The sequence below is a fragment of the Scomber japonicus genome, chromosome 5 (genome assembly GCF_027409825.1).
Source record: "Scomber japonicus isolate fScoJap1 chromosome 5, fScoJap1.pri, whole genome shotgun sequence".
Classification (NCBI taxonomy): Eukaryota; Metazoa; Chordata; class Actinopteri; order Scombriformes; family Scombridae; genus Scomber; species Scomber japonicus.
Window position 1 is genome coordinate 30729168 of NC_070582.1, and position 16770 is coordinate 30745937.

A 16770-nucleotide genomic window follows, 5' to 3' on the forward strand; every position below is an offset into this window, starting at 1 on the left:
GACAAAGTTTTTATCAATAAAGTGATTATGAATAAAACTATGATAGTTGTGTGCTTATTACTGATGGTATATACTCTTATGGTACTAAAAAAGCAATCAAGCCTGCAAAAGAATCATATTTTGTATATCTTTCAGACAAACTATGTATATGTACAGAAATTCTGCACCCAAGTAGACCCAATGTTGCAACAGTACTGCATTTCCCTGAGAAGTTACTGATATGTAAATATTGTAAAGTATTTAAGTTCTACATCAGAAACGTTTTAAAACAATATGTGAGGGGTTAAAAAAGTCATGCTTCTTTCTTATATATCTGGGTCTTATAGGGTTCAGTGCATTATAAATGTCCAAGTTGTACTTTGTTCATCTTTGACAATAATTACACACATGACTAAATTTCATGTGCTATTTCAAATGCCATCATCTATATCAGTATTTGAAACTTTCTGTATCTTTGTACTTCTTGAATTTGGAAGTGATTTGGATTTATTTGTTGAGTTTTCCTCCTGGATAGATGTGGAGAAGTGGTGAATAAGTTAAATATATAATAAAAACTTCATGTCAACAATGTCCCTTTCTCTGGTTAAGTCATAATAATCACTACATGTACTAATTACATTAAAAAACAATGTATGTATGTATGTATTAAGCATAGACTGTGTTTTCTTGTGTTTTAGAAAAGATGTATTTATTTAAAGATTGTATAGGGTTAAATTCCTTTATGACATGAACTTTGGGAGAGACGGAGGAGTGACACATGCAGCAGGAGGCTGTTGCTTGCTGAGTGGGTGGAGTCACGTTACCTGATGGAGGTATGTGATTGGTTACATGTAAATCATTCAATCTTCCAGGCGAGCATAGGGTATAAAAAGCGTGTGAAAACGCAAGTGTAGTCTGTTGCTGAGTGGTTGGACTGCTGCCGTACCGGGAGCCGTTTGCTGAGACCGCTTGCCTTGCTGACTGCTAATTCTTTCCGAATTACCAGGACTACCACTGTGTTTTTCATCTCTGCACTTTATTCAAAGTATTTACACATTGTATTGGTTTTTACAAGCTTTTGCTGCCTTTGTAACAGCTTTTCTTCAGGTTTTTTTTCCTGCGGTCTAGAGGACTTTTTTCGAGTGCATAGTAAGTGTTTCTTAATTGATTATCTTACAATTTAACATTGTAGTAATATGTGTCTTACAAAGGCGTAGTTTTTGTGGGTAGGAACGACATGCATTATGGGTTATCGTGTAGTTTACTGACTGGTCTGCTCACACCGATCAGGCTACAGAAACAAGCAATCATTTTCAGTTGGGAGCTAGCTAGATAATCGTTTACACACCACTCAAAGAAAGATTTCCAGTTGAAGACTGGCTAACCTTAAATACTGTTGTAGAATTAATTGGTGGAAATTAGTCGTTACCCTGTATGATTCATCACTTGACATGACGCTAACTAATCGACTGATGCACTCCAATTACTTTGTAGTTGTTGCGACTACGATCTTGAGACATTAGATGGCGTTGTTCTGCTCATTCTCCATATTATATCTTTAATTGAATGGTCCATGTGCAATTGCTAATGTTTTAGCTGCTGAACGTGCAAGCGGTCATTTTGTTATTCTAGTCATTCAGAGGTTCATTTGTTAATTCAAGGCTATTAAGTAGTAGCTACGCATCGCTTACTGTGATATTGCTCTTTAGCATTAGATTACAGTTGTATTGTGGATCATTACAGGAGCTTGGTTTGGTATGGATGGATTTTCTTCATGTTATACAGGTCACTTTAGTTTGTAGTTTTACATTCTTTATCCAATGCTCAATAGCAGCTGCAGTGTGGATGTGTGTGTGTGTGTGTGTGTGTGTGTGAGATCAGTATATACATCACTGGAGGCACGTATGCATTGGGTGCTGTTCAGGGGTTGCGCACCCACACGCATACATATACACACAGAGTGAGCTACCCTGAAAGCAGTGTTCTGTCGTTTTCTGATACGTTTTGTGTAATGAGCATGTATTTATATATGAAGTTTGTGTCAATGTTCACAAAGAAACAAATTCGTTTTTGCTGTATTTTATTAGTCTATGCTTAAATGCATTCTTGCAGTGTATGAAACATATATTGATGTTTAAAGCAGTGTAACATGTCACATATAAATTACTAAGAATCTTGTTTAGCTTATTGCATTAGAGTTAAGTGTAAATACAATGTGTTACTTTTTCATTAATGCGTTTTAAACTATCATTTCAGATGCCTCGCAAGAAGTCCTTCCGCCGTTCGCAGGCGGCCAGGAGGAGGGTGGAGGTCCAGCGCATCACCATGATTGGTCCTCAGCATGAGCCTTCCTGTGGCACCATTGCACGTATGTAGCCAAGTATTATTTTAATTAAGGTTTTCTTTGAATGTATGGAAAGTGTCAATTGTTTTGTTGTATATTGGAATGTTTGTGTATGTTTGGATATGTAATAATTATTGTTGTGTTTATCTAGGTCGTGGCAGTGGCTGGCGTCACAAGGTGAAGGAATGGCCAACTTCTCTGCTGACAGGCCGTCAGCACAAGTTGGTCATTCCAGCTGTGTCTCCTGGCAAGAAGGTATGATATTCATATTTCAAATGATTTGCTCTGAAAATCATTAATTCCTAAAACATATTTTCTGACACTAAAAAACATTTTTTTGTGTTGTTTCAGTTGGTGCTTCTTGTCGGTGACTCGCATCTGCGAAGCCTCGCAGATGAGATCGTGGCAATGCCTGAGGGGTGCCTGTCGTTTGCTTTCCTGTCGGTGCCGGGGGCCTGTGCAGCTCAGTTGCGGACCGAGGTGCTGAACGCTGTAGTACCTCGGGTCCCTGACTTGGTCTGTGTCATGGCTCCCAGCAACAACTTGACTGCGAGCCGTACAGTGGACGAGGGTCGAGCTGACTTCGCCAGGTACCTGGAGAGTGTCTGCTCACGCTGGCCTAAGGTAAGCTATATTTTCTCATTCTAATGATTATTCTTGCTGTTTTGATGTCTGCTTTTATAATAATGTTTATACTTTGAGTAGTCAGCTATAGGAGGGAGAGAGGCTGCTGCTGAAGGCAAACTGCTTCAGCAGGGGTAGTTCCATGTGTCTGTGTTTTACATTTGTGCTGAGTTTACTAATCAATTTTTTGTTTTACACTGAGTATGTGCTGAACACTATAGTGGCTACTTGCAGAGAGTAAAGGAGCACTGGAGTACAAAAAGCTAAGCCAGTGCAATATAAAGCATCAGTAACTGAGAGCTGTGCATGTTTTTGTGTAGCTACAAAACATGTTACATGAACTATGTTGACGGAATTTATATTAGCAGCAGCTTGTACCACAAATTCATGTGATTGTAAAAATACATGTACTTTTGTAATTACAATTTGATTGGATTTTATTTCTCTAGGTGATCGTCATGGATTTCGTGCCGCTGTTGGTGGTCGATGAGGAGCTCCAGGGCCACTTTCGTATCGCCTTCTGCCAAGTCGCTGCAAGCATGGGTATGTTTATAAAACACAAAAAAATTGCCTTAATGAAAATTTTGTTGTGTTAAATGTAGGCATTTTATATGTGTATATTTTTTTGTTGTTGTAGGTGTCCCGTACATCCATCTTGCAGATGACTTCCCCACGCGGCGTGTGGACATGTGGTGCAGAGACGGTGTAAGTAGAATGTTGTGATATGTATATATTTTAGGATTTCACATGAGTGTCAAATATGTGTTTGTACATTCATTTAACATGTGTTTGTTTATACAGGTCCACTTGAGTGACGACTGCGGGATGCCTATCCTTGCTCAGTTGCTGTGGATGGCTGCCTACCACCAGCTGGCGACGCCGCCACCAGAGTCTCGGGTGCCCCGCACCACGTCCCCCGGGTCAGCGGTGCCGAGACGCCTTCCACAAGTGGTCGTCAAGGGTGAGATTGTCGCACGGCGTCAGTCAGACCCCTTCGACTGGGCGCTTGTGGAGGGGCGTGGGAAGGTAATGTTGTTGAAACATCATGACAAAAATTAACATTTGCCATAATCATACTGTTTTTGTTAAATGGAAATATTTATCTTTACAGAGGAAGTGCTCCAGGGAGGATGAATCATGTGATGCGGCCCAACGTGGGATTCCCATTCTACGGGTTAGTCTATTTGTCTTATGCTTTAAAGTAATTGTTGATATTTTTAGTGATCATGTGTGTTCTATGCCAACATGACTTGTGAGTAATAGACTGTCTACATTTTTCTTTTTGTCTTGAAGGAGTGTTTCATCCCACTGAACCCAATTCGATTCAGCCCTGCTGTGATGGATGCGTTGGACAGGGCCGCTCCATCCACTCTGTCCAGCCCTGTGTGCACTGCGCCACCTGGCAAGAAGGTAATTTATATACAAAGTATACGTGTTGGTGAAAGTTTCATACTGAAGTTTACTATAGTAATACATTGTAAATTAATTGAAAGGTGTACATTAGATGTTAATTAATGTTTCCATATTCATGTTTTCTTTTAGAAACCGCGCATGGATTGTCAGCCCAAAGCAGCCACTTCCAAGAGGAGACAGGCTCGGCATCAGGTTAGTAGTACTTTAATGCAACATTTGATTATTTGTCATGACATTTTTGTTTGTATTATGTGCTGAATGAAACATTGAAAAATATGTGGCTGTAGTTGGGGAATAATTTTTTATCTCCTGTTCTAGGTGAAGGCTGTTGTCGAGGCTGTTCCTGTGGAAGTGGTGGTGACGCACAGAGAGGTTCCTGTTTCTTGCGTCACAGGTATTATTCACTTTAATAGTCATGATTGTATTTCCCTGATTAGCATTAACTGAAGCTATTGATGAATAGCACTTTAGGTTCGAAATTATGTGTGTTAACTATGTCATCTGTGTCCTCAGAGTCATCAACCCCCAGCCCTGTGGACCTGCTCGTGACTCAGACGGATGCTCCCACTGCATGTGTCACAGGTACTATTCATCAGTCCTAATGCTTGTATTTTCTTGATTAGCATTAACTTAAGTTATTGATGGACAGCACTTGTTTGAAAATGTGTTTAATAACTATGTCACATGTGTTCTCAGAGTCATCGCCTTCCAGCATGATGGAGGAAGACTTCCCTAGATGCATCAAATGTAAGACAGATTTTGATTCTTCTTGTTCAGGTTCAGTGAGTTCTAACAGTGTTATTGATAAGAACCAACACTGTACACCTGCAGAGGTTCAATGGATTAGGGGGAGCTTTCATCAGGGCAATAAAAGATTTAAGTACCCAGGGCGTCAGTGTATGGCCATTGCTTTAGCAAGCTTGGCTAAACACACAGTCAAGAGTGTATTTTCGTGGCAATCATGTGTTTTGGATAAAGTTCTTCATCTAGGTGATGAGTTGTACACATTTTTGCGTGATAACAACAGGATCGGTGGTACGTCTGAGATCTTGTGTGTTCCTGAATTGCCAACCCAGTACGTTTTTGACAATCAGCAGTTTACATTTGACTATGGTAGTGACTATGTAAGTGGTGTGGTCAATGTAGTTGCTGGAGAATTTGTTGAGAATGGTTGTTACACCTCTCTCCTAGACGGATTGGAGAGGATGCTTGGTAAGTATAGCACGTGCTTACTGACCCTGGGTGGTACTACATGTGCACTTATTAGCCAGAACAATAGATATGCTCTTGTCGATTCGCACGCACGCAGCCGTGCTGGACTGGTCAGTGGTGTTGAGGGCCTCAGTATAGTTGCATATTTTACTCGTGTTAGGGACGTGCACAAGTATGTATGCAATTTGGCCACCTCACTGAATTCAAGTCACAAAGCATTTGAGATAGCTGGTGTGCGTGTGTTTCACGTAGAGCTTGATGATGTTCCTGCTGATGATGCACAGGTTGTTGTTGTTAATGATGAGGCTCCTGATGATGTTGTGGCTGTTAGTGGGGATGGTCCTGCTGATGTTATGATGGGTAGTGGTGAGGATCTTGTTCATGACACAGATGTTGTGTGTGTTAGTGGGGGTGGTCCTGCTGATGTTATGATGGGTAGTGGTGAGGATCCTGTTTATGATACAGATGTTGTGTGTGTTAGTGGGGATGGTCCTGCTGATGTTATGATGGGTAGTGGTGAGGATCCTATTTATGATACAGATGTTGTGTGTGTTAGTGGGGATGGTCCTGCTGATGTTATGATGGGTAGTGGTGAGGATCCTGTTAATGATACAGATGTTGTGTTTGTTAGTGGGGATGGTCCTAATGATGTTGTAGTTGGTAGTGTTGATGAAGCAGATGTTGTGTTTGTTTGTGATGAAATTTGCAAACAGCTGCAATTTGATCCCCTCAGTAAGGAGATTGCCCAGTCAGTTTGTAAACGGGTAAATGTTGAGTTTGACATGGTTGATAAGGTAGTGTTTCCAGGAATAGGGTTGTTAGGGTCTCCTTGTAAAAAGGAGAACATAGTGGCTGATGGGAACTGTTTCTTTAGGGCAGTGTCTCTAGCTGTTAGTGGAACACAGAAAAGTCATAGAAAGATTAGACTTGCTGTTGTGAAGCATCTAGAGAAGAATGCATCACAATACAATAGTCTTTTGAGAAGTGAGTATTCTTCGGTGGCAGATTATATCAGGGAGTCAAAAATGCGTTATGTTGGCACTTGGGCAACAGAGGTGGAGATTCAGGCAGCTGCAGATTGTTTAGGGGTAAATATTTTTACATTGTGTGATGGTAGATGGTTAGAATATAGCTGTAAGTTTAATGGTTTGTCTACACAAGGGATTTATTTGGAAAATAGTAATGGTAACCATTATGAAACAGTTGTTTGTGTTTATGACCTGGAACTGCAGAGATGTCATGGTTTGTGTAATGTGAGTAGTTCTGATTGTAAAGTTTATGACATGAGACGACGTCATAGTGTAGAGAGTTGTTTTTTGGAAAGTCCACCATGTAAGAGAGTGAAAACACTTGATTGTGCAGGTGTGAATAGTAATAGCTGTTCTAAGTATTTGAGAAGTAAGAGGACATTTAAAATGAAAATGAAATATCAAGATAGTGTACTGACTAGGGAGAAGGTTAAGGAACATTGTAAAAAGAAATATAATGATGATGCTTTGCATAGGGAAAAAATAATAAAAAACCTTAAAAGGAAATACAATGAGGATGTGTTATACAGAGAGAAAGTTAAGAAAGACATTAGAGGGAAATATCAAGAGGACACGTTGCATAGGGAAAAATGTAAAGAAAATATGAACAGGAAATATTGTGAGAATTTGTTGTATCGGGAAAAAGTAAAAAAAAATTGTGAAAGGAGATATATGCAGCATAGAGAGAATGTTAAGAAAAAGAGTATACAGAAATATCTAGAAAATGTGTTGCATAGGGAGAGTGTTAAAGCTGGCAACACATTAAGGAGGCAGAACACAAAAGACAAAATGAAGCACTTTGATTTTGTTATGGAGCACTTCTTAGATAAAGTCAAGGATGGTCCTGATTTTGTATGTTGTGTTTGTCATAGATTGATGTTTAAACACCAAGTTGTGACTTGTAAAAAAGACAATTACAGTAAAAGTAAAGCTTTAAGTGCGTTAGCACATAAATGTATAACTGAGGACTACCTTCATAAGTGTAGTAAATACTGTGTAATGCCATGTCCATTGTTACATAGAAGTCATCTGTGGATTTGCTTCACGTGTCATTCAAAGCTAAATAAAGGTGTACTACCACCTGAGAGTTCAATTAATAATTTGAAACTTGATCCTGTTCCACCAGAGTTGTTGTGTTTGAATAGTTTAGAGCAGCATTTAATTGCGTTGCACATTCCGTTTATGAAGATGTTGGCTCTGCCTAAAGGAGGTCAGAATGGAGTGCATGGTCCTGTGACATGTGTTCCTGCTAACATAGTGCAGACAAGTAATTTGTTGCCCCGTTCAAATATGGAGGGATCTTTGTTGCGCGTGAAGCTGAAGCGTAAATTAACATATAAGGGGCATTATGAGTATCAATTTGTGGATACTATGCGTGTTAGGAATGCTTTGAATTATTTAAAAGAAACAAATGTGTTTTATAAAGACATTGAATTTAATGAAGAGTGGATTAATGAGTTTGTTAGGGAAGAAGATGTTGACGTTGTAAAGGAGCAGGCTGCTAGTGATGCAGAAGGTGGCGCAGCATGTACAGATGATGTTGAAGATGAACTTTTGCATGACAGACAACGACACTGTATGTTTCAAGACACCTGTTTTATGCCAGTAGACATAGGCCAAGAAACACTGGACCAGTATTTTGAGGGGGTTTTGAATCTGGCGCCTGCAGAAGGTAACAATCCTGTAAAGTTACTTTCTGATAAGGATAATGAGGCTAAATGTTTTCCTGTGTTGTTTCCTCAAGGTCAAAGTGCGTTTCATGATAGTAGGCCTACTCCTTTGACGTTGTCGCGTTATTTAAATAATAGGATTTTGAATGCTGATGGTAGATTTGCGCGCAATGTTGAATATATCTTTTACGGCCAGTACATGTCTGAGGTTCAGCAGGTTATATCGAATGTGTCGATAGCCTTGCGAAAAGGAAAAGGTCGTCCTTCCCAGAAAGTAGCTGGTCGTAATCTTAAGGATTTTGTAAATGATGAGCAGGCTATGAAGCAGTTGTTGGAGTTTAATGATGGATACCGATTCCTTAAACCAATTCGGGGTACCCCATCTTTTTGGCAGGAAGCACAGCGTGGGTTGGTTGCTTGCGTGAGACAGTTAGGTCTGCCTACTTGGTTTTGTTCCTTCTCTTCTGCAGATTTACGTTGGAAAAATTTACTCGGTAGTATTCTTAAACAGGAAGGTAGGACTCAGACAGCTGAGGAGTTAGAATGGGCAGATAGGTGCGACCTTCTGCGTCGTAATCCAGTCACTGCAGCAAGAATGTTTGATTTCCGCTGGCATGTGTTTTTGAAGGAGGTCCTTATGTCCCCCTCTCAACCAATTGGCAAAATTGTTGATTACTTTTATCGGGTAGAATTTCAACAGCGTGGTTCACCACATGTACATTGCTTGTTTTGGATTGAAAACGCACCTAAAATTGATGAAAACAGTGACAAAGAGGTAATTGAGTTTATTGATAAATATGTGACATGTGAGTTACCAACGCAAGATGACACATTATTGGAGATTGTCACATCTGTTCAACAACATTCAAAACGTCACTCCAAGTCTTGTAAAAAGAATAAAAAGGTTTGTCGTTTCAATTTTCCAAGAGTACCTTCAAATCAAACTTTTATTTCCCGTAGCCCAGCAACACAAGATGCTAGGTGTAAATGTAAACCATTGGATCAGTGTACATGTGGTAAACGAGTAGATAAGACCAAGGAACGTATGAAACGTGAGGATGCAGAAGAGATTGTGACAAAAATCAAGAATGCTTTGTTAGATGAGCGCAATGCTAATGTGAGTTTTGAGGCTATGTTGCACTCCTTAGGTATTAATCAGAGTATTTTTGAGGAGGCTTATAATTGCATAGCTAAAAAGACGACCATAGTGTTGAAAAGGCAGGTTAATGCAGTGTGGGTTAACCAGTATAATAAACCGTTGCTGAAATGTTGGAATGCAAATTTAGATATACAGTATATTGTTGACCCATTTGCCTGTATAGTCTATATTATATCTTACATTTCTAAGGATGAGAGAGAGCTCGGTTTGTTGCTGGGTAATGCCCAAAAGGAAGCATCAAAGGAAGACAATGTTAGTGCTAAAGATGCATTGAAAAGTTTGGGAAGTGTGTATTTACACAACCGAGATGTGTGTGCTCAGGAGGCTGTGTATAGGTTGAGTGGTATGCATTTGAAAGAATGCTCAAGGAAGGTTGTGTTTGTGCCCACTGGAGACAATATAGTTAGGATGAGTTTGCCTATTAGTGTGTTGAAGAGAAAGGCTGATTCTCCAGATTGCACAGCTGAACACATTTGGATGACTAGTATAATTGATCGCTATAAGAACAGGCCAAATGATAGTACATTTGAGGACATGTGTATTGCAACGTTTGCATCTGAGTATCGCATTTTAAGTAAAAATGAACACTGCAAGCATCGTATACAGTTAAATAATAATTGTGGATTTGTTGTAAAAAGAACTCTTTCACAACCAGCAGTGATTCGATATGCACGTTTTTCAGAAACTAAAACGCCAGAATTATTTCATCAAAGTATACTGCAATTGTTCTTTCCATACCGCATAGATGAGCAGTTAAAACCTCATAAAACTTACACACAGTTCTATAAAAATGGTATTGTTAGGTTGAGTGATGGCTTCCAGCATCTAGTGAAGGACATTGTAGATCTCAATAGAAGCCAGTTTGAAATTAATGCTGATGAGATCGATGCAATTCAAGAAAGGATTGGGGAAGAGGGTGTGGTTGAAGATGCGTGGGGTGAGTTGTGTTCCGAGCAGGAGGTAGAGCGTTTAGAGTGTGTACAGGAAAAGGAAGACAGAAAGACAGAGCAGGTAGTAGAGGATGATGATGCTGTCAATATTCCAGACTTGGCTGTGAGTACGGAGAAGGTAATGCATTTAGAAAAGAGGAGTAACATTATGTGTAGGACTGATGGCTTGGCTCTTATTAGGTCTTTAAATGCCACTCAACAGTCTGTTTTTTATCAGGTGAGGCAGTGGTGTTTAGAAAAGGCTAGAGGGAAGAACCCAGAACCTTTTCATGTTTTTGTTACAGGTGGTGCAGGGACAGGAAAGAGCCATTTAATTAAAGCCATTCAGTATGAGGCTATGAGGTTGTTGTCAACAGTTTGTCGTCAACCTGACAATATTTGTGTGTTGTTAACAGCTCCTACAGGGATTGCTGCGTACAATTTGAACGCAACAACCATTCATAGCACATTTAGCATTGGCAGAGATGTTCGTCTTCCCTACGTACCTTTGGGTGAGGAAAAGGTGAACTCTTTGCGTGCTAAATATAGTGATCTTCAAATTTTGATTATTGATGAAATATCAATGGTTGATCACAGACTGTTGACGTATGTTCATAGCAGGTTGAGACAGATTAAACAGACTGGTGATTTGGCTCCGTTTGGGAATGTGTGTGTTATCGCTGTTGGAGATTTTTTCCAGTTGCCTCCAGTTAGAGGGAAACCTCTTTATGAAGAGGAACTCGGACTCAACCTTTGGTCAAGCCTTTTTAAGGTGGTAGAGTTGACAGAAATCGTCAGGCAAAAAGATTGTGAGTTTGCAGCATTGTTAAATAGAGTCAGAACTCGATCGAAAGAAACCGCAATGTCAGCTAGTGATATTGGAATGTTGAAGCGTTGTGAAACTGGTGAAGTCAGCTCAGCTTTACACATTTTTCCAACTAATAGGCAAGTAAATGAGCACAACCGTAGCCAGTTAATGAAAAGATGTCCTGATTTTGATGAAATTAATGCTCAGGACTATGAAATGGATAAAAAAACAGGTAAATTAGTGTTGAGACATAGCTCTTACACTAATGCCTATAACACATGCTTACCTGAACAGTTGCTGTTAGGTAAGGGTGCACGTGTCATGTTGAGTAAAAACGTAGATGTTTTGGATGGGCTTGTCAATGGTGTTTGTGGTGTAGTCACAGACATAGTGTATTTAAAGAATAAAGACTTTCCTCATACAATAAATGTTAAGTTTGATGATGGTAATGTAGGTGCACAGAGGAGAAAACAGACTGCAAGCAGCTGTTTAGATGGGTCTATAGCTATAAAGCCAGAGGAGGAGAAAATATCAAAAAAAGGTGGTTTTCGTCGTCAATTTCCTTTTAGACTTGCATGGGCGTGTACTGTACATAAGGTACAGGGTCTCACTGTTGATAGTGCATTTGTGTCTCTTAAGAAAGTGTTTTGTGCAGGACAGGCGTATGTGGCCTTAAGTCGTGTTAGAAGTTTGTCAGGGTTGGTAATTCAAGATTTTGATGATAAGGCCATTTATTGTAAGAATGATATAAAGGATACAATGCAGAACATGCCCCAATATGTGACAACAAAAAACAAATTGGATACAGATACATTTAACATTTTTTTGATGAATGTACAAAATCTGACTAAACATGTATCAGATTTGGCTTCATGTACACAGCATTTACAGCTTAACTGTATTGCTGTGACAGAAACATGGCTACCTGCTACATCTACAGAAGCAGTAAACATCGAGGGCTTCACTTTTCACAGTAGTCCTCGAAGTTTATCTTATAACAGTGACCATCCAGCACTGATTGCACTGCAAGGACAACAACATGGTGGTGTTGGCTTGTACAGTGCAGACAATTTGGCCTCTAATATTATCACAATGCCACCATTCAATTTAGAATGTATAGTTTATCATTGGCTAGAATATAATCTATTAGTAGCAGTTATTTATCGGCCACCGTCATATCCCATGTCTCTGTTTAAGGAACACTTAGGCAAATTACTTGATTGGCTACATCCTAAAAGTAACAATATTGCAGTCATGGGAGATTTTAATGACGATCTCTTGAAATCATCAAGTCTCTGCAAACTTCTAACAGACAAAGGGTTTGTTCAGTTAGTAACGCAGGTGACAACAGAGCAAGGGACTTTGATAGATCATGTTTATGTTAAAACATCAGATTATGAAGTTGAGTGTGAGGTTGTGCCTGCATATTTTAGTGATCATGAGGCAATTGTTTGCTGTTTTACATGTAAAAATGTATAAATAGGAAGAGTTGTCACTGGGGATTAATTTGAATCACTTTACAATTTAAATAAATCATGAATTATATTAATATATTATTATGATTTCCAAATCATGAACGTGTATAATATGAAATGACACATTTAACTTTTGGTGTGCATTACATAATGTTTGCATGCTTTTATTAATGTTGTATATTGTGTATGTGTAAGTATTATGTTTTGTTGTGCATGTGAAAATAAAATAAAAAAGGTTTTTTTTCCTTACATTACAACAGCATACATGTATTAAGAAATATTGAGGCCATTAAACCATTTATTAAAAATTGCACTAGTTTTGTAGTTTTCCACAATTGCTTTATAAATTGTAGTAGTCATTTTGATCATCGTTTATCATTTGATCAGTCATTTTTGAAGTAAATTTCTACAACTTGCTGTTGTAATCTAGGTTTTGCTTTACCTTATCATGTTCTCCCAAAAAGCAAAAGGCACTGGTAATGGTACTCCTGGTTGAAACTGGGATGGGGTTCAATTCCCTGCGGTGCCCAGCTGATTGGTTTGATATACACATGAAAGGCTATATTGTTATGAATTAGTTTCTTCTCTGTAATATGTGTGTGTGTGTACAGCTATGTGTACAGCTTATATCCAAATTACAGACTGTTTAAGCTTTAAACAGGCAGTCTTGCTTCCAGCTCCTGTTGACTGTTTACTCTTCTTTCAGACCCGCTTCTCTGTGTTTGCTGATGACCTCTGCCTGACCCCAGACCATCTCTACCTGGTTGATTCAACCACTCTCTCAGCTCTGCAATAAAAAAATTCCAAACCAGTGACAGCCTCATGCCTCGATTTTCTGCACATTCCTTGACACACCTCACCCCTTAACATCCAGAATTCACAATATAGCATCATCAAAATGTAAAAACTGTCCTGACAAAATTACATACAATTTTTGATCACTTGAACACAGGTTTTAAGATGACAGTGAATATTAAAACAGGTGACATGGGTTGGTGGAGTTTATTAATACACATTGTGGCAATGGCAATAAATACTGCTAAATACAAAATATGAGCCAATGATTAAAAATAGTTATTAATAAATAAATTGTGCATATGACTTCTTGCTCGCAGTTGGTGTTTGCTTGAATGGTGATACATAAACATATCTAAAACAAGAACCTGATAACACCATAATAATGTTGAATGTGTTGTCATGGCAATAGTCTTTGACAATGGCTCATAAACTGCAGAATGTAGCATCACCAAAGTCTTTTGTCTTCAGCTTTGTCAATTTCAGGTGTAAATACTTATGATTATGGGAGTAATTAGTGAAAGAATGAAGCAAGTGACTTCCTGTTGCCAGTAGGTGGCGCTATGACTGTCAGTAAATATCAGACTGTACATGTGTTCAGAATAGGACGCTGAACAAGCATATTAAATTTGGAAAAGCTCAGACCATGTGGAGTCAAGTTATGAGGGTTTGAAATTTCATGGCGAAGCATCGTAATTCGCCGCTTCACCACGGCAACCAGGAATGGCGGGGCAAAAAGCTTTTGATAACTTTTCATCTCCAATGTCTCAAGATGACTCTGTGTGAATTTGAAGAGGATGGGATGAAATCCCTAGGAGTAGTTCTTTAAAATATGATGCATGGAAATGACCAAAAAATGCACCAAAATTGAGCATTTTTCCCAAGATGGCCGACTTCCTTTTGGACTTAGGGTATGGGTCCAAATGGCGTTTTTGTGCGTCTGGAGATGATACATAAACCTACCGAATTTCATTCTTCTATGTCAATCAGGAAGGCTGAGGTTCAATTTTGAAATATTCAAGGGGGCGCTATTGAGCCATTTAGTCACGCCCATCCCATTGAAGTATATAGGATGTTAAATGACCCCACTCCAGACGTGTGTGTTGAGTTTCGTTACCGTGGAGGCATCCTTTGCCTCTGAAAACTGTAATCGTATTTTCATGGCGTTGAATGCGTTGTCATGGCAACAGTATTTGATGATGGGTCATGAGTTGCAGAATGTAGCATCACCAAGGTCTTATGTCTCAGCTGAGTGAATTTCAGGTGGAAATACTTAAGATTATGGGAGTAATTAATGAACAAATTACGCAAGTGACTTCCTGTTGCCAGTAGGTGGCGCTATGACTGTCACTAAATATGAGACTGTACATGTGTTCAGACCGGGACGCTGAACAAGCATATTAAATTTGGAAATGCTCAGACCATGTGGAGTCAAGTTATGAGGGTTTGAAATTTCATGGCGAAGCATCGAAATTCGCCGCGTCACCACGGCAACCAGGAATGACGGCCGAAAAAGCTTTTGATAACTTTTCATCTCCAATGTCTCAAGATGACTCTGTGTGAATTTGAAGTGGATGGGATGAAATCTGTAGGACTAGTTTGTTCAAATATGATGCCAGATTCAGCATTAAAATCAATAATTTGATTCAAAATGGCCGACTTCCTGTTGGAGTTAGGGTATGTGTCCAAGAGACTTTTTGGTGCGTCCTGACATGTTGAACATGTGTACCAAGTTTCGTTTCTCTATGTCAATCTGTGGCGAGGGGCTCGATTTTCTTGATTTTGTAGGGGGCGCTAGAGAGCCATCTTGCCACGCCCGTTTATGCAAACCATAAAATATCAAATTTTTCGCCAGGTCTGGCTTGCGTGGAAACTTTGGTGACTTTTAAGGCACGTTCAGGGGGGCAAAAAGGCCGTTACTTTGTCAGAAGAAAAAAAAAATGAATAATCCGGACAGATACAATAGGGCTTCGCGCTGGTCAGCGCTCGGGCCCTAATAATCCGGGCAATTACAATAGGGCTTCGCGCTGGTCAGCGCTCGGGCCCTAAAAATAGGAACTTAAAGGATAAGTTCACAATTTTTTCAAGACAGTCTTAAAACAACACTGAAGATGTTTTTTCATCATCTCTCATGTTCATACTGGCCGTTAAAAAATCCCTCCCTTAAATGAATCATGGCAATACAATATAGGCAATCTAGCCAAATGCCCAGGGGCCTTTGAGTATAGGGGCCCTCAGCACTAGGGATGGATACACTGCAAAAAGGCACCAGCTCAATAAGTTATCCTGGCTTGTTTCTATCATTTAAATCAACTCAACATAATGAGTTAAGAAATTTTAACGTAGTTCTTTGTATTCCAATTTACAATGGTAACTGCATCTCTCATGAACTGGCCGTGACCCTTGGTGTGGTAGCAATATTAATGCGCCGTAAAAAATAGTGCTTGAAATTTCGTCTTGATCTGATATGGGACCAATAATTATCATATAAAGATCTGGAACTCCACCCGGTCGCAGCTGCCAATTAACAGAAGAAGAGGAACATTTGTTGTCGAGCTGATAGAGGACGATTAAAGAGAAGGGGCGGAGGACTACTTTTTGTCAGCAAAATCAGGACCCGGCCGGTAGCTCGGATCTTTTTTTTTCATTCTCTGCAGCTGCAGGTGCAGGGGAGAAATTGGTGGGGGGAAGGCTAACATCCAGTGAATTAAGGTAAGTGTTTGATTTAGCTTTTCTTTTTAATTCAACACAATTGTAAATTGGCTATGGATAGTCGAATTTCACACGTTCTAACATTTCTAAAAAACAAAATAGTTAAATAACAGCTTTTAGCCGGAAGTAATGTTGGTTAATTTGAGCTAACATTCCATAGTCTTGTTTCTAACAATACTTTTTAAACTTTCAGTAGTAATGCGTAATAATGAGTAGTTAGCAAGAGTTGTATGGCATTCAAGCCTTTGGAAGCACATTCATGGCGCTTGGTAGAAGTTTTGTTTGGAACTGGTGCTTTGTTTCTAATGTTTTGTCGAGGTAACTGCTGGACGAGGCTTTCTCTTCCTCCTTTACTCCCTGTCTTGCTCCTTCTCTATACATATAGTGTTGAATTATGAAAATGGGTGTAATATACTCCTAAACCTTGAATATCCGGAGGCCATGAAATACTCATTTGAGTTCATTCAGAGAGTTGTGATGGAAGTCAAAGCAGAGCAAGCCTCTGTGAGAATACACGGCTTACAAAACAGGATCCTGAGATATACCTGTAAACTTTAACAGGGTTTCCCTCTGTCTCTCACACTCACACACGCTTTAACGTGCACTGATAAGATGAGCCTTT

The 16770-nt window shown here is 39.4% G+C and overlaps 1 protein-coding gene and 1 long non-coding RNA gene across 2 annotated transcripts; both read left to right on the top strand.

Annotated features, from left to right (window-relative positions):
- Window positions 1–3409: 3409 nt before the first annotated feature.
- Window positions 3410–3867, top strand: LOC128359545 (uncharacterized). The gene is made up of 3 exons (XR_008321437.1): window positions 3410–3490; window positions 3585–3652; window positions 3749–3867. It is a non-coding gene; the product is annotated as an uncharacterized LOC128359545 (long non-coding RNA).
- Window positions 3868–4854: 987 nt separating this feature from the next.
- LOC128359493 (uncharacterized) lies at window positions 4855–13437 on the top strand. The gene is made up of 5 exons (XM_053319987.1): window positions 4855–4942; window positions 5057–6841; window positions 9299–9387; window positions 10387–10497; window positions 13348–13437. The coding sequence occupies exons 1-5, from the start codon at window positions 4855–4857 to the stop codon at window positions 13435–13437; spliced, it is 2163 nt and encodes a 720-aa protein (XP_053175962.1).
- Window positions 13438–16770: the final 3333 nt, after the last annotated feature.